This window comes from Alligator mississippiensis, chromosome 5 (assembly GCF_030867095.1).
Source record: "Alligator mississippiensis isolate rAllMis1 chromosome 5, rAllMis1, whole genome shotgun sequence".
Classification (NCBI taxonomy): domain Eukaryota; kingdom Metazoa; phylum Chordata; order Crocodylia; family Alligatoridae; genus Alligator; species Alligator mississippiensis.
In genome coordinates, this window is record NC_081828.1 from 114913064 (window position 1) to 114939950 (window position 26887).

Below are 26887 nucleotides of genomic sequence, written 5' to 3' on the forward strand. Positions count from 1 at the left end.
CAATGTAAAGAAATGCAAAGGGCTGCATCTGGGAAGGAAGAACCCCCAGCACATCAACAGGCTGGGCATCGCTAACCTGACCAGCACTACAGATGAAAGGGATCTGGGGGTAACAATAGACCCCAGCATGAATATGAGCCGGCAATGCGACACAGTAGCCACTAGGGCCAATAAAACTCTGGCATGCATCAATTGATGCATCTCCAGTAAATCCAAAGAAGTGATTCTCCCACTTTACTCAACACTGGAGCGGCCGCAGCTGGAGTACTGCATCCAATTCTGGGTGCTGCACTTCAACAAGGACCTGCTGAATCTTGAGAGGGTCCAGAAAAGGGCCACCCACATGATCAGGGACTTGCATGGCAAGCCATACGAGGACAGGCCAAAGGATCTCGGACTCCTCAGCCTAAAGAAAAGAAGGCTGAGAAGGGATCTGATTGCGGCTTACTGCTATATCAGAGGCATACATCAAGGGCTCGGTGAACAACTGTTCACCAGGGCGCCCTGGGGAAAAACTAGAAACAACGGCGACAAACTCCTGGAAGATAGTTTCAGGCTGAACATTAGGAAAAACTTCTTTACAACTAGGGTGTCCAGACTATGGAACAAGCTCGCCCCAGAGGTGGTGCAATCATCTACTCTAGAGGTCTTCAAGAGAAGACTAGACAATCACCTGGCTGAGGTCATTTGACCCCAAATGTCTTCCCTGCTCATGCAGGGGGCTGGACCTGATGATCCTTCAGGGTCCCTTCCAGCCCTATGATTCTATGACCCTGGAGGCATCATGTGTATCAGTATCCCCGCACTGGAAAATAGTGGTAGGAACTTTGAACTTAAAGCTCATTAAACGAGCTTTAGTTTAAAGTGCCCTGCTGCCATTTTTCAGTGCGGGGATGCTGATACATGTGACGCTGGAGTTTGCTGGAGCATGGTAATTACCACACTCCAGCAGATTTGATTAATCAAGTCTGCTCCAATGTGCTGTAATTACAGGGCACTGGAGCAACCTCCCTGCACATGTATAGGGGCCCATGGGCTTCAAGCAGCAGTGCTGCACAAAGCAATAATTGTCAGTGATACTATAACTCCTCTCTATGGAGACATAATGGAAAACACAGCTCTTAGAAGCATAGCTTTTACTTAAGAAAGGCTGACTAATTGGTGCTGTTTTTCTTTTCCTTTGGGAGGAAAGTTTAGTCTCTGATGGATATTGGATGAATGCTTACAAATAGTATTTTGTAATTATAGATTATGTTAGCATAATGATTTCCAAACCCACAGCTTCAATGCAACAGGACCCTCCATCGCTCACAGCAGCAGGCAATTAAAAAGTTAAAAGTGAAGTGGACAGAGAGTAAATGATGATGTTTGCAATGTATTACTTTCATGGCATTGTGAGCCATAGGCTGGTGAGGGTTAAGGCCTTACGCATGTCAGAAACAGGTGTTATTTTTAGCAGTAGAAATTTCTGAGATTTCCATTACTAAAAATGTCTGAGCCCGCTTCCTGACCCCATTGGTTTTTAAATCGCTGCCCTGATGACATAACTACATTGGCTGGATGTTGGCAGTGGATGAAAGACCATATATAAGAGAACTGGGTTTATTTAATCTGGAGAAGAGAAGATTGAGGGGTAATTTAATATCAGCCTTCAACTACCTGAAGGTTGTTTCCGAAGAGGATGGAGCTAGTCTGTTTTCAGTGGTGGCAGATAATAGGATAAAGAACAGCAGTCTCAAGTTTCAGCAAGGAAAGTTTAGGTTAGATATTAGGGAAAACTAAAAGCACTAGAACAAGTTACCCAAAGAGGAGGTGGTATCTCCATCCTTGGAGATTTTTAAGACTCAGCTAGACAAAGCCTTGTGTAAGATGATATAGTTGGGACTGGTCCTGGTTTGAGCAGGGGGTTGGTCTAGATGATCTCCTGAGGTCCCTTCCATCCTAATGTTCTATGTGTCAAGGACTACAAAACACCTGGCACAGATACAGCTATGTCAACAGTTAAGTCAGTGTTTCCCAAACTGCGGGATGTGTCCTACACAAAAGGCTTGTGGGGGGCAGGATGTACAAATCATGGCATCAAATCTGCAGCAGCACAGTAGTACAGTTGGGTGCTTTGCACCTCCTACTTCAGGCACTCTTTTACCTGCCTATTTCAGCCACTGCTGCCACTTGCCCCTGCTATTATTTGGACTGGTGGGATGAACTGGATGCAGCATCAGCTCATGCCCGACTATACTATAATGGGGCATAAATCCACATGGCTTAGGAACCTTGTCATTCAGGGAGGTGGTATAATTATGCTAGCAGAGAACCACCGTATACATACTTCATCTACACTAAGACAGGGGCCTCTCCTGGCACAGCAGTGCTGAAATAGTTATTGCAGGGCAGTCTATACTGTAGAAAAGTCCTTATTTTGGACTGGATTTTGTGTTGTTTACTCATGTTTGGTAGCCTCACTGATTTCAGTGGGATTATTCATGAGGTAAGATATTGCACACCATTAATAAAGGGGGCACAGAAGGTACTTCACAACAAGTGTTCAACTACAATGAAAAGTAAAACACATGTAGCATTTTGCTGTCAACCTTTTCAGTTACCAAAGCACAGATGTTCAAATGCTCTTTTATGCTTTCTAGACTGAAGCAGATTCTCCTTAAGAGCTCTTAAATTCATAGCTATTGCATGCCTGACAAAGCTAGTACTTCAGTTTTCTGTGTCACTTTGAAAGGATGTGATCACTGGCAAGTGATGTTTTTAGGACTTCAGAATAAGATTCCCCAAGCCCAACTTTCCATTCATTACTCTTACTGTCCGTCCCGCCGCCCCCCCCCCCCCCCCCCGACACACTTTTTCAAAGTTCTCGCTGACAATAAACCATCTGATTTGGTTAACAGTCCTGCTTCACAAAATGTTCAATACTTTTGGAAAGATTTTATTTTTGTTGTATACATACGAGCGCAGACGTTTCCTTCCTTCACACAGCTACTTAAATAATCAAGCTGTGTTATTAACAAACTATTTAATTTTTCTTTCATGGCCACAAAAATTGTGTTCATGTATGCATGTTGACTTATCTGAAAACATTACAAGCTAAAGTACCGGCTGTTTTCTTTACCTAGAAGGGGCTGGGTCGTCTTGCCCAAGACGTGACATAATATTTATCAAGGTATTTATTCCTGTAAATATAAAAAAGAAATACAAATTTAGTATGTATATTCACAGACTCTTTGAATAGATTTGAACAGATTTTAAGCAATTACTTTGTATATTACTTTGTTATTGGCATACAAAAATATCATTGCTCATCTAAAACACAGCTGTTGAATCATTAGGAAAGCAGAAATATCATAGATTTAGGGTTTAATTATATCAGGAAGGTATTTATTCAGGAATACCCTTTATAGATCCCACTAGTAGATACCTGCCCACTGCAAACTGCTTTTACATTCACAGTGCCAGACAAAAGGGTACAGAAAGGTCAGGGTCAAATGAGACACAGCAAGACCCTAAACACCATATAAATAACAGACATTTGTACAACTACACTGCATATATAGAGGTGTAAAGCTGTGCAGCAGATAGACCACACATTTTAGCAAGGATTACACTGCGGCATTACAAACAAGTTTCATTACCAAGATGTCATCAGTTTTATGAAATAACTTTAGCATTCTTACTCTGTTGTGAAATATACAACAAGAAGAAGCTATGCTTGCTAAAATAACACAAAATATATTCTGTAATACATTATCCTTGCTTATTTCATCAGTTGCTTACTAATTCACAGAATCTAGTAATTTATGCACAAGCACTGTTATCTTCTATACTGGATGAACGGTGATATTTCTCAGAAGAAGATAGGCCAAATAACTACTTGCTGATGGCAATTTTACTTGCGAGAGAGAAAACGGATGTCTTAACTGCATACCTTTTTTTCTCATGTGCATGTGATGGACTTTTCGGTCTCCATACTTGGGCTGTCGAATTCCACAGTTGGATAACGAATTTCTTGCATGGTCTGGATTCATTCCAAAGTTTAAGTGATGGCTTGGGTGAGTCATGGCAAGCTAAAATGCAGCCCGTGTAAGGGAAAAAAAAAGATGAAAACTTTTTTTATCAAATGCAAAAAGCACGTAGCTGTAGTTAGCAGCTACCATTCTATTCCTCATTTCAAAGGCATGCCATCGTATGCTGTTGGCAATTAGTAACGTTGGGCATGTGTAGACAAAATGGGGGTCCTAAATTGAAGCAGTGGGTTTTTAAAAACATCGCTTAAATTCTGGGTGAGGTAAACGCTCGTGTTGTGTACACCTGTGTCCTACCTGACTCACTGGCAGTGGGGAGGGGAGGATGAGCTGCCGGTGGATGGAGCGGTCCCTGGGCTGTGAGGGAAAGGGGGGAGCTGGTGTGTCCCTCCGTGGCACTGGCAGCCCCACCCCCAGGGACCTGCTCGGGTGGTCCTGGGGGGCACCGCAGCCGTGGAGGGAAGGACCAGGCCCCTGCACAGCTCAGGCAGGCAGGCTCCAAGGGGAAAGAAAAAAAAAGAAGACCAGGCTTGCCGCTATTTTCTTTCTCTTCTTCAGTGGAGCCTGCCTTCCCAGGCAGCTGCCAGGCTGCCGACACAGGCTGCTGGTACAGTCCCTGAGCCACACAGAGCCAGTTGCTTTGCTTCACGGCTGTAGGTCAGCAAACTAAAACTAAAACTCCTTGGAGGTGTTTTAGTTTGCTGCACGCCAAAGTCATTTAAGGTGCATTTCAGCAGCTGAAATTAATGCGCAAACACCGCTGACGCATGCAAACACCAACACCATTAAAGCGGTGCAAAAGTATTTAACCTGCTTTAAGTGTCATGCACACATGCCCTTCATTTAGTTTACATGTGCCCTTTGGTTCCAGTAATTAAAATGTAGGATGTACTACATCAGTTATCTCAATAAATGCATTACTTATGTCACTTAAGTAATTAACTTTCAACAACTTAAAAAAATAGCTTTTGAAGGAAAAGAAATTTGAATTGACAGCTTGCCCTAACTATTTTGCTTGCCAACTTTGTTCAACTATATAAAATTTTATGAAAACGTGCTTAACTTTAAAAGCATAATGTTTCCAGTATTACGAGATTTATAAATAAGAAGCTCTTCTTTTGGTTAAATGGACAATGTTAATATTTTTATAGAATTCCAATAGGCATACTAATAATAGGCTGCTTACTTTGCCTTTGCTGGAAATACTTAGAACAATGTACAAGTAAAGATTATTCGAATCAGCAGAATTAGATACTATTGATTGGTTATTACTTTATCAGTGGCACCAGAAAAAAGGAGGTTTATACAGCACTTAATATTGGGAAGAGGGAAAAAATGGCCCCAATCCTGAAAACACTCCATAGTAGCTGCAGTGTTTACTAGGACCCAGAAAGTTACTCATGAAATATTAGCAAGAGGCCTTCAGGTTCTCAACAGAGACCTTCTAATAGCTCTTTTGCATGCTGCCTTCAAACAGTAGTTTTTCACTCCAAAACACAATACCTACAGGCAGAGAATCCTTTTAATTACTGTGCCATTATAAAAAGAACTTATTTCTCTAAATCTTTAACTCTTCACCGGTACCAACTACATACTGGCATCTCTCTACTTCTAAAATACACAGTCTTCTAAAAATATGCCATATTAAAACTTATCAGAATGGGTAAAAAATGTAACATTCTCCATTGATAAAATACACTGTATACAAAATATAAGATCAATGTGAAATTATGTATTTGTATCTTGTAACTTCTGCATAACAATTTGTTTGTGAATTTATCTACTGGAACAAAATTGCATTTAGAGAAATCAAGCATGGATAAAATATTTTTATTATAATCATTCATTAGAATGATTTATGTTCACGGACCTCAGCTTATGCCAGGGGCGGGCAATTATTTCGGGTGGAAGGCTGCTTACTGAGTTTTGGCAAGCCATCAAGGGCCACATGACAGGCAGTCAGGGGCAGGTAACAATTAATTTTCTAAATTTTTTAGGGGTCCCACAGGCTGGATAGAATGGTCTGGCGGGCTACATCCGGCCTGGAGGCCGCATTTTCCCACCCTGGCTTATGCTTTCCCTTCTACTTGGGGGGGGGGGGGGGGGGGTTATTTTGTCATAATGGTTTGTATGTTTTTGCAACTTGATTTTCATTCTCAGCACTAAAATCAGGACAATCTGAAAAAAATGACAATGTCTTCACAATTAAATGAGAGGCAAGGAGTTGTGTCAGTAAAACTGCACGACTGGGATAGACTAAGACAAGCTTTCAAATACGAAGCATTCTGTTTCAGGTCTGAGGTAAGAAGCAGGCACAGCAAAGTTCTGGAAAGATATGAAACTACAGTGGAGAGAAATTGCCAGTGGTAGGAGATAAAACAACTAGCAAACGAAAAAATAGCTCGATCAGTGGGAGATCAAGACCTTTCAAAAGGAAAGAGGGTCCTTGTCACTTGGAGCACAGGAAGAAAGATTTTCAGGAATCAGGTAGATTAATGACAAAGTCAATATCAGTGTTCAGCCCTTAGTCCTTAACATCCAGACAGTTTATGATTCTTTGTTTCCAAGTTCACTTTTTGAATGTGTGTTGTAAATTTCCCTTGAGCATGAGGATAGTTAGGTCAGAACCTGTGATGGTTCTATAAAAAGCATGTTCCTACGGATGTTTGTGCGTCTCTGTCCTTTATATTTTTTCTGTGAAAGTTCATTCTGGTGTGTAGTTTCTGTCTAGTTTAGAGCACATAATTACCCTGAATTTGGTGCACTGGACCAGACAGATCACATTTTAGGAAAGCCTTATGTAGGTTGCGTGGGTTCTGATGGGTTCATTGTGAGAGCGTTGATTGTTGTAGCAATGTAGAGTGTAGCAGGTTTTTCATCTGTTGTTAAGGCAAGGCTCAGATCCCATCAGATGTTTTTTGAACAGTCTGGAAATTTGCTTCTGATGATGAGTTAAGCAAGGTGAGGGAATCATTTGAAAGGCAAAAGGTATCTCTCAAGGTCTAATCTATATTTAGTATAAGCCATAATGGTTTGATAATTCTTCTAATCAGTTCCAGTGCGAGGTGGCAAGTGACCACCAGGGATATGCAGTTAACAGAGGGATTTCTTTTTGCACTGTAGCAGGTAACTGCAGGACAACTGGGTGGCTCTCTCAAAGATATGGCCTATTTCTCTAGACTACTGGAGTGTCTTTACTGTATAAAGGCAGATTTCAGGTTGGTCTGGTAGGTATCACAAGTATTCCCCTCCGAGCAGACGCAGTAGTATCTGAGGCCCTGACTGCAGATTACAGATTTTCTGGTTTGCTTGGGATGACTGCTAGTTTTGTGGACATAAGTATGGTGGTCTCTGGGACATTTCTATATGGTTTATAGGATGATATCCTCGATGTGAAAAACGGTATCTAGAAAGCTAATATTAGTGTAGGAATATTCACTAGTGTAGGAGAGAATTTTATCAGGATGTCACAGTTGTTAAACCTGTGGTGGAAATAAATAAGTCGAATGATCAAAATATTACCTATGTAACACAGGTATAGTGCAAGTCCAATGGTTCCATTTTCTAAAAAATTCCTCCTCCGTATGGTTCGTGAAGAGGTTGACTTATCCAGGGGCCATTTTCTGTGCCCATGATTTGGAGAAAGTGTCAACTGTTGAAAGTGAAGTTGTGGGTGCGGATGAAGTGGATGATTGGTAGAACATGTTGTAAACCTGAGTCTAGTCTATGTTTTTGTAAATATTTCTGACAGGCAGCTGTGCCTTTGTGGTATTGGATGTCAGTATACAGTCTGGTAACATCCTTGGTTCAAAGCATGGTTTTCTCAGGAATAACACTGACGTTCTGGATTTTTTGAGGAAGTCTGTTGTGTCTTGAAGAAAACTTCCTCTTCGAGTGACAAAGTTTCAGGATAGATTCTATGAATTCCGATAGCTCTTCAATGAGGGTACCACAGTTGGGTATGATGGGTCTACCTTGCTTGTGAACTTTGGGGAGCATAAATAAAGTTGCTAAGGTAGGAGGGTGGGGGATCAATGGAAGTAGTTTTTTTCTGAAACTAGTGTGGAAATGATTTGATAACATTTTCCATTTCCAGAATGAGTACTGGTGTGGGGTCCTCCCTAAGATCTTTATAGTAGTTGGTGTCAGAGAGTTAACTGTTAACCTCACTGAAGTAGTCTTGACAGTTGGGGATGACTACATCTCCACCTTTGTATGCTGGTTTGAATGTTACTGTTTAAGTCTATTCGAAACATGAAGTTGTAGTCCAGTAAAAAGACGCCATCCACAAAAATACTTGTCTCTCACTTAACTCCTAGACCATCATGGCTACATCCCTCTAACACTTCACAATTAAATATAACTAACCATCTCTCCACCCTCTTAGTATGTTTCGTGTAGCATACTGAGAACAAATGAGTATTTTAGTATTTTTCTCAATACTTTTTGATTGATTAAATACAAAAAAGTTCCCAAATTTTAGGAATGAAAATACGAAACTATGCAAAAAATTCACTTTTTCCACTACCATTGACAGAACACAATCTGATCATTTATTTTTGCCTGTTCACTTGACTTTGGGTTTTTGCTGAGAGTTCCAGTATGTAAAAATGCCCTTGCATAACTTGTTGACCTTGGAACATAGATGCATTAAAAACAAAAAAAAATTACATACAATTTCTATCTCTTTCCCTTTATAACTGTAAAATTTTAACAAGAACCTATAGAAATCAAACACTGAGGAAAAGCCCTGGTTCATAAGTCTTATCAGACAACTGAGATGAATATAATTAGTTCATTCCATAAGACCATGGTAGCTAATTTCTCCAAGGATTGAAGTTTCACTAGGATTATGCTCATAAGCCTGAAATTATTAGGAAAGAATGAAAAGACATATATGCTCCCACCTCTCCTTTGCTCCATGAAACCAGAGTTTCACACCTATAGAACTTACATGTAAAAAGTAATATATAACTTATTTTTTCAGTCCTTACCTGTAGCAAGCAACGATCTCGAAATGTGTATCCTATCAATTTGTCCAAATGCATCAGACATTGATGATAGCGAATATGGTGGGTAAGGACAGGAAGCATCATTGCATGCTAGGAATACAAATTGCCATAAGGAAAAATGTTCATTAATAAAACACAGAAAACCCTCAGAGTGACAAAAACAACTTAAAAAAAGTTTTGCTTATTTTGACACATGAGAAATGAACTAAAAATTGGCCTCTACATACTCCATCATCAACACATGTAACTTACTAGAACCTATCCATATGTTGGCAAGGTAATGATTCAACATGCAAATGTTACCCGGATTTTGTTATATTAAAAAAGACTGAATGAAGACTAGCATTTGAATCTCTGACTTAACTTTAATTTATATCACATGAACCACAAAAGGTCTCTACACTTGAAAGATAATATAATTAGCTTTTAACAAATTATCCTAAGCACTTATTCCAAATGTTGGCAGGCAGGAGGACTTTGCAATGTAAAGTTATATTCTTATTACTCTTTTGCCTTCATTTCCTTCTGTAAGAGGATTCAGAGGCCAATGCTTTGAATTATTATAAAGTACTGCACTTGGGTAGGGCCTGAGCTATCACATGCTAAAAAGAAGCAGTATGGCAGTTGTACAAATTTACCTATATGCAAGCCTTTTGCTGAATAGTATAATGGTATATCTATGAGGGGTTTGTTGTGTTTTTGGGTTTGAGGTTTTTTTTACTGAACAAATGGGTGAACACTGCAAATATGTTGACAAGTAAACTGATAAGAAGAGATTGACTTTTATTAGTAAAAAGCTGACAAAGCCGGTAGGGAAATACATAGCGCCCGAGCGAGGGACTAACAATGGAAGGATGGGGGTGAGGAGGGGAACACAACTAGGTTACAGGAGATACAATGTTAGCCAACTAAGCTCGAGGGCAGGGGGGAGGGGGGAAGGGGAGGGAGGGGGTTCGCAACGCTGAGATAGAAAGAAGATAGATACACACAAACCCATTACAATGGTCCTCAATGGTGGAAGAAGTGGTCTGAAGAAAAAGTGTCTCACTCCCTATAGAGTCTCATCGCGGGGGTCCTCTTCGGGTGGAGCAGGGTTGTCCATTGTTGAAGAATCTTCTTGAAGCAAAGATCCATCTGTTGCAGAGGGGGGTTCAGGCGGTCCCCTCTGGGTCCGGTCTGGTGGCGGTTTGTCTGGTGGGGTCGGTGTACTGGCGGTGGCCCGTGATGTTTGCCACGTAGATATCATGGGACCAAAGGATGGTGTCGGACACCATGAGGCAGCGCATGAGCTTGGCGTAGCGGCGGGAGACGTATCAGGTACACAGGACACTCTCGTTGCTGGGGTCCCAGGCTCCAAGCATTCTCACGATGAGCACGTTGAGTGTCACGTCATAGCCGCGGCCCCTCAGGATGTCGGCTAGCAGGGCGTACTTCTCCCACTTGAGAGCCCGGGCGTCGGTGAAGGCTTGGCGCCGGTTCTCGAAGGGGATGGTAATGTCCACGATCACGGCCTTCTTGGCCACCTCGTTGGTGATGACTATGTCTGGATGCATCTGGCTCTCACAGCCTGGGATGGTGCGGTTCACGAACACCTCCCCCGCTGCGGCCGGGATGGCCCTCACCAGGCGGTCCTGGACAGCGTTGTGGCAGAGCTGCCAGGCTCTGGCGTGCAGCTTGCAGCTGCACAGCACGTGGGGGACAGTCTCTGCCACGTAGCCGCACCGTCGGCACCTCTTGTCACAGTGGCCGGCGTACTTGTTTCGGATGGCGTCCTTCAGGAACCTCTCCAGGAAGGTCCTTGTGCGGGCTGTCACTGTCACGAGGTCGGCGTGCGGGGCTGGTTGTAAGGAGACTCCCAGCTCCCGGCACTCCTTGGTCCAGGTCCAGGCACAGCTGATGCGCTTCCTGAGGCGGCACATGGCGTTGCGGGCTCGGCTCCACAGCAAGGCAAAGTTGATACATTTGGAGGCAAAGGCTATACTTGATCTGAGCCTTCAAGAGGACTTGATTACTAAACTACTGAAAAGACAAGGCTTATAGTTTCATAGTAGCTAGGGTCAGGAGGGACCTGAACAGATCATCTAGCCTGACCCCCTGCCACAGGCAGGAATGAATGCTGGGTTCACAAGACCCCAGACAGGTGATCGTCCAACCTCCTCTGGAATTTGCCCAAGGTAGGGGCGAGGACCACTTCCCTGGGAAACTGATTCCAGATTTTGGCCACCCTAACTGTAAAATATTGCCTTCTGATCTCCAACCTAAACATATTCTCCATCAGCTTATGACCATTGTTCCTTGTCACCTCAGGTGGTGCTGGGGAGAAAAGAGCTCTGCCTATTTGCTGTTGATCCCCCCTGATGAGCTTGTAGGCAGCCACCAGGTCCCCTCTCAGCCTCCTCTTGCTGAGGCTGAACAGGTTCAGGTCCTTCAGTCTCTCCTCGTAGGGCCTGTCCTGCTGCCTTCTCACCAAGTGGGTGGCCCTCCTCTGAACCCTCTCCAGGCTGGCCACATCCCTTTTGAAGTGCGGCACCCAGTACTGGACGCAGTACTCCAACTGCGGCCTGACCAAAGTCGCACAGAGGGGGAGTATCACTTCTCTGGACTGGCTTAAGATGCACCTTTGGATGCATGACAAGGTATGGCTGGCCTTGCTGGCTGCGGTCTGGCATTGGCGGCTCATGTTCATCTTGGAGTCAATAATGACTTCAAGATCCCTTTCCACCTCTGTGCTTTCAAGAAGGGAACTCCCCAGCCTGTATGTATGCTGTGGATTCCTTCTCCCAAGGTGCAGCACCCTGCATTTGTCTACGTTGAGCCCCATCCTATTCTTGTCTACCCACTTTTGTAGTCTGTCTAAATCTAGTTGCAGCCTCTCTCTCCCTTCAAGTGTGTCCACCTCGCCCCATATCTTAGTGTCATCAGCAAACTTGGACAGTGTGCTTTCCACCCCCTCATCCAAGTCGTTGATGAAGATCTTAAACAATGCGGGCCCGAGGACCGAGCCCTGGGGTACCCCACTGCTCACATCTTGCCAGGTTGAGTACAACCCGTCCACCACTACTCTCTGGGTGCACCCCATCAGCCAATTTTTGTACCCATCCAACTATGCAGGCATCAATGCCACAGTCACTTAATTTATTGATGAGGATGGGGTGAGAGAGAGTGTCAAAGGCCTTCTTAAAGTCTAGAAAGACTATGTCCACAGTGACACCATCATCCAAGGATTTAGTTACTTGGTCGTAAAAGGCAATCAGGTTGGTCTGGCAGGACCTGCCTTTGGTGAAGCCATGCTGATTGCCCCTGAGCATGATCTCCCCTGCTGGCCCCCCCACAGATATGCTCCTTGATGATCCTCTGCAAGAGCTTCCTGAGCACCGAGGTGAGGCTTACAGGCCTATAATTACTTGGGTCCTTCTTCCTCCCCTTCTTAAAAATAGGGACCACATTAGCCAGTTTCGAATCCCCCGGCACCTGGCCAGATGACCACAAATGCTCATACAGCCAGGCCAAAGGCTCCGCGATGACCCCTGCCAGCTTCCCTTGGGTGGAGGGCATCTCGACCTGCAGATTTAAATATGTCTAGCCCTTCCAGACAATCCCTAACTATATCTGCTCTGACTGAAGGCTTGATAGAGCTATCTCCAAGATTGTTCCTACCTCTGGTAGGTGGGATATCCCGGTCCCTGTTCAGGAAAACAGAGGCAAAGAAACTGTTAAAAATATCAGCTTTCTTGTCTGGCGTGGCCACCAGATTGCTGTTTATGTCTTGTAGGGGCCCTACATTGCCTGGTGCCCTCTTCTTGCTCCCAATGTACTTGAAAAAGGACTTTTTGTTGTCCTTAATCCTGGACACTAGCCTGAGTTCCATCTCTGCCTTGGCCTTCCTAATAGCCCTCCTACACTCCCGGGCCAAGGAGGAGTACTCCTCCTTGGTGATAGTTCCTCCCTTTTAGTCCTCAGGCATTGTTGAATGCCTTTGCTGAGCCAAGGGGGTTTCTGAGCACTCTTACCCCGCTTGCTTTTCTCAGGGACTGTTATCCTTTGGGCCTGGAGGATCGCCCCCTTAAGGTACGACCATCCCTTGTGGGCTCCCATCTCCTCTACCTTCTGGGCCCTTAGTGCCTCCCCCACTAGTCTCAAAAGCTCATTGAAGTTGGCCCTTCTGAAGTCAAGGGCTTTAGCCTTGGTGTGAGACCTAGACGCCCTGCATTGGATAGTGAAATCCAGCAGGTGGTGATCGCTATTGCCCAGGTGGTCAAGGACCTGCAGTCCCCTCACCATGTCATCCCCCGCGGCCAGGACCTGGTCCAGCAAGGCATTACCCTTAGTGGGGCTGTGCACTTCCTGGATAAGGTGAAAGTCCTGTAATACAGCCAGGAACCTACGTGAGCGGTCAGACCTGGCTGTCTGCTCCTCCCAGCAAATGTCTGGGTAGTTTAGGTCACCCATGACAATAACATCCCTTGACCTAACCGCCTCCATAAGCTGACTGGAGAAGTTCTGGTCTAGCTCTTCCCTCTGGTTGGGTGGTCTGTAGTAGACACCCACCGTAAGGTCCCTTTTGCCACGCCCCCCACACTTTTATATCCTTACACTGTAAAAACTCTGTTGCCAAATGTAATAGTATGAAGTGAATTTCAAGTACCTTAAAACATATAATAGTTACTTTTAGAAAAATGTAAGTGGCTATAGGGACAACCTTCTCCTTATGTCAGGTATAACACTGATTGTTGCATATCTCCGTTCTATGTTCACTTCATCAAAACACCTTGGACAACTCCTCACAGCACGCTAGTTCAATGTCTCCCATTTGCATTTCATTATAATAGTCTTTCAGGTGATCACAACAGTACTACTAGTAACTGATGGTGCACAGACCATAATTTTAATATTACATAACAAATTGTATGTTTGGCTCAAATTTGAGGAATAGATGTACAGATTCTAAACGTAAAGGTCTTTAATGTGACACTTTCAATTATACTGAGATGTTGATTGGCTTGTTTAATTTGAGTCAAATAGGGTTATAATTATTTGTATTTCTGATGTATCTGATGTGACTTAAAATGTTATTCCTTGGAAGTGACTGAATAGCAGTAAAAAGGTGTGCACTGTATCTGCCAAATAATTGTGAACCATTTCAAACCATCAGAGAACTTCATAGATTTTGTTCTTCTCTTCCCTTGTGTAAATGCTTCATTTTGGAACATGCTAAGTCTAGCATTATTGTTATGTGAGACAGAGTGATTTAAAATTATTAAAGTGCTTCTATGTTTTAAAAGTTTCAATCTTTTAAACTACAGTGCTTTTAAGAATTAAAGTAAACCAATAATTTAAAATCATTTGGCATTAAATCTGCCCACAAAGTTGATTTACATTCAGTGAGTTTTTAGCATTCTTCATTCTAATTGGGCAAAAAGTATATCTGAAAACAACAATAGCAATCTTTCATTTTAAAGGTTACACAGTTTAGTCTACTTCTGACCACTTAAAGAAATGGAAACAACCAACATTCATTTCAAAATTGACCAGTTTAGATTTTATCATCTCAGATGTACAAGAGAATATGAAAGGTGGCTTTATATTTTTTGTTCTTTGATGGTTTGCTGTTCTTCAACAAGTTTTAATGAGACAAGAATAGAAACTAGGAGCTAGAAAAGACCCTGAGAGATCATCTAGCCCCTTACAATGACATGAAGGCATTCAAGATTAATGGCAAAGCTTTTACTAAAGAATAAATTGGTTTCTAAGCATCCAAATTAGGAAATACACACATTTGACTACTTCTTCTTTTGTATGGATGACTTGGAGCAACAACTGTAAGTCCAGTTTAAGGTTAATTAACCAGTCTAATGCTCTTAAAGAAAAGGAATGCACCTCTGCAATGTCACCGTTAAATTTGTATAGAGGACAGAGTATTGTTGTGTGGTCCATAGTTTGATCAGGATTGCCACAGTGACATTTTGCAGAACTCCCTATACACCATTTGTCAAGTGACCACAAAGGCTGTGCCCTGTTTGGATCTCATTTAGAGCCTTTAGGTCATTTGATTGAACTTAGGCAGAGCTGATGATGAAAATTAGAACAGAACTGTAAGCTGCCTTATCTACGTGCTGCCAAACTGTATAGGTAATCTGCTTCAGATTTCTACAATAGTAAGGCAAAAGGAATGTTTTTTTGCTAAAAAAGTGGGGGTTTTGCTTTTATTTTGAATTTAGGTATTTATCTCTCATGAAGTTCTCTCTCTGAGTTTACTACAAGAGTGTTCCAAATTAAGAATAAGTTCCTTAATTAAACCTTTGCAAGATCATATAATGACCAGGGATCCTGGTTTTCTCCAAGAAAAAATAAATTGCAAATTCTCTGATTAAAACCCCCAAATCCATGATTAAAAAGGAAAGGCCACTATATATATATAGTGATTCCTGATACCTATATATATATATATATATATATCAGTTGAACACAATATTTTGCTGATATATTTATAATTTTAAATCAATCTGGAAGCCTACCAGTGACTCAATCACTATAATAAAATAAATTCTAAATACCTACATATTTTGGCATTTGATTTGGGGTTTTTCATCATGGAAAATTAGAGCTCCTACTGAGGCCACTCTGTACACCCCAGGGACTTATATGAAGAAAAATTCAAAATTATGCACAGAAAAATTCAGAATTATGTAAAATTATCTACTTTTATTATTTATTTTACAAATTAAACTAAATATAACACTACTTGAACCTTATTTAGAAATATATACTGGTACTTTGTATGGTTGGGGGTGGATGTGGGATGGGTGTGGGGGATTTGTGAAGGTGGGGGTGTGGTTGTGTGTGGGAGGTTGTGAGTGTGGGTATGAGAGTATGTGGGGTTTGTGGGCGGGTGTGGGGTTTGTCAGGGATCATGAAGGGATGTAGGGTATGGGTGTGTGTGTGGGATTTGTGGAAGGATATTAGGTTTATGCTGCACAGGCCCCACCACAGTGGTTCAGCAGCAGCAGGCCCTCAGGGTGCTCGTGGCCACATCAGGCACAGCCCCTGGTGGCATGCACTTCTGGCTGACCCCCAGGGACTGCACATGCTGGCACGAAGTCAACCCGGCCCACTGGTGTGGCCTTCAAACCAAGCCAAATTGGCTGTGTACCAGCATATGCAGATCACAGTACTGCAGTCAGGAGCTACATGCTATCAGGCTGGGTGGGCTCCGTGCCTCCGTGTGACGCTTCCCGCTGGAGTGCTGGAACCCTCACATGGAGACAACCTGGCTGGCCCAGCCCGATGGTGCATAGATTGGGATCTGCACACCATCTGGCTGGGTGGGCTCTATGTTTCCATGTGGGGTTTCCAGCACTCCAGCGGGAAGAGGCACGTGGAGGCACAGAGCCTGCCTGGCCCGATGGGATGGTGTGCGATTCTGTGCCTCCATGTGTAGCTTCCTGTCTGGCCCATGGCACACAACTCCCGGTCCACATGCCATAGGGCTGGGCTGGACCTCCATGTGGGCACCTACACCCAGCCCACAGAGCGCCCCCAGCCCTGCTGGTGCCCCCATCCATGAACCATAGCCCCTCTGCCAGCCCCCAACCCCCTGCAAGCCCGGGGGGAAAATAGGCCTGAGCCAACCCTGGCTGACAGAGTCTCAAGGCCCTGCCCCTTCCCCCTCTCCCTCCCCCTTGGGATAGGGCTTAGGGCTTGCTGCCCACTTTGCCAGAAGTTCTTGCAGGCTGGAACTCTGCAGCCTGCAGAGCTCTTTGCAAAAGTGGAAGATCTATGAGTATCTCCATTAAAATGAAAAATCTGCTGTTTTTCTCTGTTAAAAGGGAAAAAAAGCATTGTTTTTAATTTTTCCATGGGAAACCCCAGCTCTCTGATAAAAATGACACAGTCAAACATTACATATATTGCTAGGTCAACAGTAATTAAACTTGAAACTTCATAGCAAAGAAGGACTTGAAGGAACCTCTGAAAGTCATCTAATCCAACCCCTTGTCTCAGGCAGGATCATCCCTATCCAAACCATCCCAAGCAAATCCTTGCCTAATCTATTGTTAAAACTACATATGGAATCCTGTTACATAACCACAAAGCATAGGCTCTGAACCTGCCACAGGTAAAGTAGGGGCACAACGGTGGCCAGCTGCTCTAAGGGTTGTTAAGATACACTTTAGAGATCCAAGCAAGTGGACGACTGCCCCTTTCCCTTCCACCCCCCACTATAGAATGGGGGAAAAATACCTCCTAATTCTAAATGTGGTGACTGGTCTGACTCTTTAGCCATGAACCTCCAGATTTTAGTCCCAGCAGGAGTACTGGCCAGGAGTACTGGCATCCCAGTTAAAAACCCCAGCCTTGGCCGAGGCCAACACCCAGTGCTTCAGTGCTACTAAGGAAGGCAACTCCCAAAGAAAACCCCTGAAAAAACAAAAATACCCTGATGTGTAGCAACAGGAGGGGGCAGGAAAAATTCTTGCTAGCCCCATGCAGAAATCACAAAAGCCTGGAAGCATAGGAAATACCCATTCTATAGCACACACATTCAACCTCTTGAATTTCTCCAGTGACAGAGATTCCACAACTTCCCTATGTAGCCTATCCCACTGCCTCACTGTTCTTCCAATAAGGAAGGTTTTCCTCATATTCAATCTAAATCTACTTTACTGCAACTTCAAGCCATTGGACTTCATCCTGTTCTCTGTAGCAAGAGAAAAAAAAGGTGTTCTCCCTCATCTTTATGGCAGCCTTACAGATATTTGAAGACTGCTATGAATAATAGATCCTGCACTGTGTACAGGACTGGACCAGATGACTCTTGGAATCCCTTTCCAACCACATGCTTTGACCACTATTAATATAGACAATAATATGCAAAACATGTTAATTTTTAAGAGGATTTTCTTTAGTTCCTTTGTCTGCAATGCCACCTGCTCTGGAATCTCTCTCAAGAGGTTTGTGGCTCGGACAAGATATGCATACATATCAGTAAAAAGATATCCTTAAAATATTTTACCCCTAGGCACATTCCTTTTTCCTATCTGAAATATAGAATGATAGGATCACAGAAAAACAGAACTGGAAAGACTGCAGGAAACCATCTAGTACAGGGGTGGGCAAAATACTGCCCATGGGCCAGATCCGGCTTACCAGGCGATATCATCCAGCCCATGGGCGCCCACCAGTTACCTGTACCCCACACAGCCCACGGGGCCTCTGCTGCCACTGCTGCAACTGCCAGGGAACCTGCTCAGCTTCCCCGGCCTCCAGCAGCCCCTCCTCATGTCCCTGTTGCAGCGCTTGCTGTGGACAGCAAGTAGGGAAGCTGCAGCTGGGTAAAAACATGGAGCCTGGGACCCACGACCAGCAGGGTGACGTGAGCACAGAGCTTGGGTGGGAAGGGTGTAGGTGTGGGTGTGTGGGGTTTTTGGCTGTGAGAGAGGGTGGGGAGTGTGTCCCCACCCAACCTCCCCCATGGTGCACAACCCCCCACTGCTGGTGGATGCAGCAGCAGGCAGCGGGACCTCAGGGTGCTCGTGACCTGTGTAGGTGCAGCCGCCCAGTGGTGCATGGCTCCAGCTAGTTCTGGGACCTGCATGTGGCAGCAAGAAGAGGAGCCAGTCTGGCCTGCCTCTTATCATGTGGGGCTCAAGTGAAGCTTCCAGGACTCATGTGCCACAGGGGAGAAGCCCTGTGCGATGGAGCTGGCTGCCTCGCCCGCCATGTGCAGCCCCTAGGACTCCACCAGGAATCGGGAAGGTAGGCTCCCTGCCACTTCCAGCAGAGTCCAGGAGGTTGCACATAGCAACAGGGAGTGGGGAAGGCAGCCAGCTCCATCACACAGGGTTTCCCTCCAGTGCTGCGCGAGTCCCAGGAGTGAACCCCATGCAATAGAGGCAGGATGGCTTGACGACACCTTCTTGCCACCATGTGTAGCTCCCAGAACTGATTGGATCTGTGCACCGCCAGATAGCTGCACCTGCATGGGCCATGAGCATCCCAAGGGCCCACTGCCAGCTGCTGGTGTGGGCTGCCCAGGCAGCAGGGGCTTTGTGCCATGGGGGGAGGGGGTGGGGGTCCCTACACTCTCCCACCCTGCCCACACCCCTCCAACACATACACACACCCACACCCCCTAATGTAGCCCTGCCCACCCCCCCATACACACAACGACATGCCCTCACAAACCTCCCCCACACTCCCCGCACCCGACCATACACACATACCCACCTCACAACCAGACCCCACACATGCCCCCAACACACAATATACAAGCGTAAGCCTTTATTTTTGAGCTATTATGCAATCAGCATTATATGCACTATACTAATACACACAAATCAGGAAAAAAATATTTTTTTATATAAAATTAAAATATATTATAGCAGATGTTTGACTTTTAGTATATAGTTTGTTTGTTTTCCCCCCCAACCCAGTTCCAGGATGGGGGTAAATCCTCAGCAGAGGATGCTATTAAACTGGGAGACAAGAAGCTGCCCATTTACAGAACTGACTTCATTAAGAATCCTGGGCCTCTTGTTACCTGGCAGACATCAGAACGAATTCCGGTTTTCCAGAATCCTTGGCTGCTCAGCTCCACAGTCACTTCTCGTCTCATTGTGTTTTTCTGCCTGATTTTTTGCAGTGCTTCCTAGAATGAGAGAGAATGGGGTCACCATGAAAAACTTATACACCAGAAGCCAGCAACCTACAGCCCACAGACCCATTGCCTGAGGAAAAAGAGCTTTGGTGGCATTTGGGTGCAGGGAGAGCCAACTGTAGGTACTCTCCCCATGCTGCCTGGGAGATAAGTGGCAGTGGTGCCCACTCACCTGCCTCTGACCAGGGGAGGTTCTGCACCTGGAAAAATGTTGCCTACCCCTATGCTACACTAAAGCAATATTAAGTCATGTGTGAACATAAAATCCCAGATTCCCCACTTCCCTTCCCTCTTCCCCCTCCCGCAACTGTCTATTTTTGGGCCGCATCCTTTCAGTCTAGGCACCAAAATCCTATAACTGAAGCCAGCCAAAACACCTCGGTAATGATATAATAATATATAACGATATAACCTGGATATAAACAGTGAGGAGGGACATGAGAATGGTTCAGTCCTCTGATCCTGGTGGATGAATAGTGAGAACGTAACTGATTAAACAGAGATTTTTGTCATAGGTGACATAGACCTTGCCTCCTTATCCACCAAGAGAAATGTAAGTAAAAGAGAAGGTAATTTTCTCTTGGGGTTCTTTACATGTGACACCTCAACCCTAGCCTTGCATGTGGAATGAGTGATTCTTCATTCAAATCCTTTTTTCATGCATATTTCTACTTAGAAGATTATAACATGAACACTGATAAAAGACAGATTGTTATTATATGACCCCAGCCAAACCGATGATTCTGGTTTAGTCATGCAAATGTCCCTGACATGGGGCAGGGGTCAGAATCTATTGACTCTTCTGCCTACTATTATGAAATGTACCATCTTTTTCCAAAATATGTACCTGCCTTGGCCACAAGGATTTTTGTGTCCTGCTGTTTCTATATGTTTGTATGACGCACAGGGGCCTGTGGAACCTTGAGTGTATGTGCCTTTTATTTTGTGTATATAACTAAAGAAATATAAATACATATATCATCAATATGCTAGGTTCTCTGAGTCCGAATTTAGGTCCTAATACTGCAAACAGTCCTGTGAGCATGACGGTACCTATTTCAGAACCAGGAACTGCACCATGCTATGTTTCTCCTCTCTCCTTCTATGTTGCACCATAGGACTTTTGCTGAGAACTTCTCCCACCTCTGCTTCCTAGCCTCTGTTATTTAACTAAAACCCCCCCACCAAAACTCTTCAGCACAGGGACAGCCTCTTTGTTGTTCATTTCCTCAACTTCTAGCAGAATGGACTCCTGATTAACAACTGATGCATGTAGGAATAACCTCAATATAAATAATAACTTCACATCATATAATCACTGTGAAATGAATGATTGCTGTCATAAAGGAGAAACAGAGCTAACAACATCACTCCTTTAGGATCCAATCTACATTTCAATGGACCTTGGATAAGGCCATCACTTACGCACTCTTTGGGTAGGCTTTATTATGTCTTCCAGCCTTGCAGTTGCACCAGCCACTTGTATCATCAGAGATCAGTTATGAACAATCACTTTAAAAGATTCACACACCAACTGGATGTGGCCCCACACCACCTAATGTGCTATAGATGTAGCCTTCACTATCACAAAATTTGGGCATCCTAGCATAACATTTCTGCCATTTCAATATATCTCCCTTATGACAGACAATTACTTTAGAAACCCATCATCCTAGATGATACAATCTAGAAACAAAGGTCTACACACTACAGTAAGTGATAAATGTCAAAAGGAGCACTTCATTTTTGACAGCAAAATATAATCGTCTCCACACCCTATCTACTAAAATTTTAAGAATAACTCATCCATTATTCCCTAATGAGACATTTTTAATAAAAAGTTCTAGCCTTCCATTTGTTCTGTGCTGCAGTGATGAAAACTGCAGTAAAGACAAAATCATCTACTTCAGTGGCAAAAGCTTTTTTCCTTAGAATTATGGCACAGATAACTTAACACAGTGATTCTTCACATTTACAAGAAAAGAAGCTAAAAGGTTTTGAGTTATTATATATACTAGTATAAATACAATGTTAATTAAGCCCCATGTTCATACAACAGCATGCTATTCTTTGCAGTAGTAATGAAATCTAATGCACTATCAAATATTTTGAAGGCCATCTAGTGCAGGATCAGCTACAAAATAAGAAAACAGCAAATAAATTAACTAAAAAGAAGAAAGAAAAGCTGCTTTTTCAAATTTCATTCCATACTAAAAAAGTTCTATTCTCCTTCATATACTTTACATCAGTCCTCTGATTCAGAGTTACTGTCACACATATAAAGAAGCAACATTAATACTTCAGTCCAAGATTTTTTAAAAGACAAGGACTTCCAAAGTAGAAGTCTTAATTCACATTCAGGTTGGTTGATTTTCCAAATTACTAAGCATTCATATCTGCCACGCAAATAAATACCAGCTACCAAGCACTCAATACTCTGAGGAACAAATCACCAGTATTTTTTACCTCCAGGTATACTGGGGAGTGCTTTGTTGGGGGGGAAAATAAAAAATAGCTAATATTTGTGATTCAATTATTACATTTTTAAATATCAGTCCACCTTCTCAAGATTCACTCACTCGGAAAGAGGTTAAGGAATTTCATTAAGACTTTTCAACCAAATACAGCTTTGGACTCAGATTCATCCCAGAAGGGAAATTTTTAAGATTATGAGTAATTGAAAAGAACAGCCTGGAATGGAAAGCTCTTCTCAACATTAATTACTGAAATCATTAATGACAAATGCTATAAAAAGGTCAGCCCCTTATGGTAGTTTCTGTAATTGGGTAAAGAACTTGCAGTTGGGTAGGGAGGAAAAAGCCACTCCATTAGAAGTCAAGATTAACTGTAATATCAAAGTAACACAGTGAGGAGAAAATCACATATGAGGATAACAACAGATATTACTTTACTTATTTCCATAGGAATGCAGCAACATGTAGTACTAGTCAGAAAGCGACAATGCCAGACTCACAGGCAATGTTGCAACTCACCTCTCTCTGTGACAATTTCTGTTTATCAGCCTGTTTGACTTTGGGGCTATTGGCAAGCAAATGACGCAGCTTCACATAACTCTTCCATAGTTTTTGGTACCTGAAGTGCAATGAAAAAAAAATTAAAAAGCACTGCCAATTGCAGAAAATAATTAATGAAAACCAGAGATACATAAGTGTACCACTGCTTGATCTAGTGACCAGATTAGCTGCCATTAACATGACCAAGTATTTTATCAATACTTTCTCTGCACAACAAATATGCCTCAAAGAGCTTAACACAAGGAAACGAGTATAATCACCTATGCTGTACAGGAACTGCACTGAAACTGAAGTTCACAGAGGTGAAGTGCCTTACCCAAGGTCACCCAAGAGGCCAGTGGCAGAACTGGGAGGATAACTGATCCCAACCCAGTGCTTTACCCTCCAAATGCTCCATTCAAGTGGCTGCTTTTATGGAAAGAATAAGCCTACTTACTGAAAGGAAATGATTCAATCAGAACAGGGAGTTAGACTGTATAAATTAATGTACAATGTTAAAAAAAAATTATAGTAGAAAAAACATGGTTCAGGGGATTTCAAAAACCACATAAAGCAACCACCTTTTAAAATAAAGGAAGCAAATGGAGGTAAGTAGGCTATTACACTGGTGATCTATTTTTTTAATGTTTCAAATGTACAAATAGCTTCAGTTTAGAATTGGCCTCATGTGGTGGTTATTGATAGTCTCTCACATGAAGTGCCAGCTGTTCTGCTAGTTCATAATATTCAACAGCCCCGCTCTCCCTCCCCACATTTTTTTCTTACCCGATCCTGCTCATTGCAATTCCTGTCCATCATTCCTAAACATGCTCCCATAATCTTCTGAGATTACTGTCTGCCTACTCTATATACAAATGGAAACTGCTAATCCCATTGACTGTTCCTATGCCATTTTCTCTGCACTTAAGTGAGCATGAGGATAGTTTTCAAAACAACTTATACATTCATTATCTTTGCAGTCCCACCTTGTTGACTGTGGTTCTCAAGCATTTTCACATCAAGGCACACTCTCCCAACTTTTCTTGAGTTGGGTTGAGAGCTACTGTTTCACTGCTTCTGCCTACCGCAGTGCTTCTCAACCAGGGTGCTGCTGTGTGCTCCTGCCTGAATTAAGGTTTTCTGATGAACCTAATGCAGGCATGAGTTTTGTGTCCTGTGTGAAACTCTCCTGTGCCAGTGGGTGGGTAGGGAGAAGGAGAGCTATCTCATGTGCCCTGGGTACACCTGTGCCCAGCTTCTCCAGCTAAGCAATGCAAGTGGCTGCTCAAGCCCAGACTGATTCTCTGGCTCAGCAGTCATGAAGCTGAGCCTGACTCCATGGATGGGCTTTGCGACAGGCTGGTGAAACCCAGCCTGACCCTTCCAGCTTGGTAGTTCAAACAACTGCTCCACAGACTGGACTAGCTCCCCTTAGGCAGTGCAAAGAGGTGCATCTGGAGTGTGCACTCTTCCTATATTCCTTCCTGATCAGACCATGCTTGCTCTCCCCGGATACAGAAGGGCACGAGACAGTCTCACGGGGCCTGTGTGACCCTGTTGCCTGGAGGAACATGTGGAGTTGGACTTTAAAGGGCTGTAGGAAATAGGGCTGTGCAAAGCTTCAGTCCTTGATTCGATTTGGCAGAGATTTGGCCCAATTTGGTGGCTGAATCTCTGAAGCCGAATCAAATCAGAGGACCTTTTAATCTCTCCAAATCAATTTGGAGAGATTCGGAAAGATTCAGACATAAAGACAACTTCAAATGTTTTTTCTACATACCTCTAGGGACCAGGGGCTTGTGAGTGCTGCGATGCTGGGGCGCATGGAGTGTCCTACAGGAGCGTAGGGGGGCTCACCAGTGTGCTCAGCAGCAGATCCGGAAGTGGAACGGAAGCAGTTCTGGTCCACTTCTGGGTCCACTGGGGAGTGTGTGGGGGGCTCCCCCCCCAGCTCAGTGACTGCTGCATCCTGGGTCTGGGGGTCACCAAGCCAGGGGGGCGCATGGGGACCTCCCCAGTATGCTCCCCAGCAGACCTGGAAGTGGACCAGAAGTACTTCTGGTCCACTTCCGCGTTCACCGCTGAACACATGGAGGGCCCCCAGCACTCCTGTGGGATGCTCCGTCTGCCCCAGAATCGCAGCGATCACAAGCCACGCTGGTACCTCGAGGTATGTAGAAAAAACATTTAAAGCTGTGTTTATGTCCGAATTGCTCATTTTCCAAGTCAGCATCGAATCTTCAGATACGGATTTGGGTGAATCAAGTCAGGGACCATGATCTGAATCAACAAATCAAATCACTGTCCCTGATTCAGGCTGAATCCGAATCAAATAGGGACAGCTTCACACACCCCTAGTAGGAAGACCGTGGCCTCCAGCCTCAGCTGCTTCCTGATCTCCCTCCACAGGAGCCACACAGTTCAGCTTGCCTGTGGCAGCACCCACATTGTGGCACCCCCAGAAGGGACTGCTGGCACCCTAGGGTATTGCGGTACTGCAGTTGAGAGCCACCAAGCTAAACAAGCAAATCAACTACCCAAGCAACAACCAAATAAGCTCCAAGAAGAACTTTCCTTCCAAAAATAGAGGAGAGTCAAAGACTCCAGGAAGTCCAAAAGGGACTTTGTTCTTGGTGCTGATTTGTGTGAAAAGTGCTCAGATATTTATGTCTAAAGGATAGGAATAAAAAGAATAAAACTATATGAAAAACCAGAAGAAGGAAAAAAAACACAAAAGGCAGAACTTTCTTTTCTGACTGCCCTTGGAATAGACATTTCTTACCAAAATAATAGGTCTGAGATGCTAGAAAGCCAACTCAGAAAAGTCTTACATTAAAATTATTCCATTAGCTGTAATGGACGATATGTGTCTAAAATCCCTTGACGGCTTTAAAGAAATCTTAACAAAAAATTTTAGATAAAGTTAAAGATAAAATGACAATGTAGGAAGAATTATAGCACTGTGTTCTTCTAATGGCTTCCATAAAAGAAAACCAAAGAGCTTACAAATATTAGGGAATTTAGTTTTGAAACAAAGGTCGTGAAGAACAATTATTCTCATTTTACTACTACAGAAACAAAGACACCACAAGCTTAAAGTGATCTCCGTGGTTAACAAAGAAGTATGTGTCACAGCTAGACAAAGAATGCAAATGTACTGGTTTGCACAACTGACTTAACCACAACCCAAAAGTGAAGTTTAATTTCAGGTCCAAGTGTTTTCACTGCTCTCAAACTGTTAAAGCTTTTTAAAATGAACCAATAATATAAATATCAATTTCACTAAATCTCTTATTTGTAAAACAATAGCACTTTTTTTTCTGTTGAGAAAAAGACCCCTAGGCAAATTCAGCTTAAGATTTATACTAAAATATATAATTTTAATATTGTATAAAGTGCACGTTTGATTTAAATCTAAGATTTATAAAGAAAATTCAGAATAAAGATGCATTGAAAGAATAGACTTATTTTCTAGCTCAGTGGTGTTCAATCTTTTGTCCCTGTGGGCCAAATGAGTGGCACAGAGTCAGTCCCACTTCTAAGTCACGACTGGTTCCAGTGTTCCCAACACTACCCACTTCTGCCCCCCACACACCAGAATTAGGTCCTGGGAATCTGACACTGCCCTGTCCCAGCCCCCCACGCTGGGATTGGGACCTGCGGCCCAGTGTCGCCTTCATCCAGTCTTGTGTTCTGGGATTGGGCATCCCATCCAGCAACCAGGACCCAGGGCTTCTCATAGGTCCAGAAATTAGACATCAGGAGAACAGTGGCACCACTCCCCCACCGCCAAATGTCTAGACCCATGAAGATCTCCATGGGCTAGATGGCATGGAGCTGCAAGACCTATCAAGCCCACGGGCTGGGGGTGGAGCACCCCTACCCTAGTTACCAAAAAACCCCAGGTCTTGCCCCTTCTCCTACTGCAGTTAATTTTAGGCTTCCCATCATCTTCAAAAGGCACAAATGCACACACTTATTTAACAGACAAATATTACCATTTCTAACATAAACTTTCAAAGAAAAAGATCTTACTGAGGGTCTCCAGCATAACTGAGTTGAGCAGGTCGTATCCCAAAGTGAACAATAATAGGAAAAGTAATCACATCTGGATTGAACTGCTCACGGTCCAACTGATCAATACGAACAGAGCTGGGTTTCTAGGAAGAAAAA

The 26887-nt window shown here is 43.6% G+C and overlaps 1 protein-coding gene across 1 annotated transcript in view; it reads right to left on the reverse strand.

Annotated features, from left to right (window-relative positions):
• DROSHA (drosha ribonuclease III) overlaps window positions 1-26887 on the reverse strand; it is a 115700-nt gene that overhangs the window by 41187 nt on the left and 47626 nt on the right. The window contains exons 14-19 of the mRNA XM_006276323.4: window positions 26750-26874; window positions 22694-22793; window positions 19584-19691; window positions 9026-9133; window positions 3935-4073; window positions 3122-3182 (exon numbers count right to left, since the gene is read on the reverse strand). Coding sequence (XP_006276385.2) covers window positions 3122-3182; window positions 3935-4073; window positions 9026-9133; window positions 19584-19691; window positions 22694-22793; window positions 26750-26874 — 641 coding nt within the window. The remainder of the gene's footprint in view (window positions 1-3121; window positions 3183-3934; window positions 4074-9025; window positions 9134-19583; window positions 19692-22693; window positions 22794-26749; window positions 26875-26887) is intronic.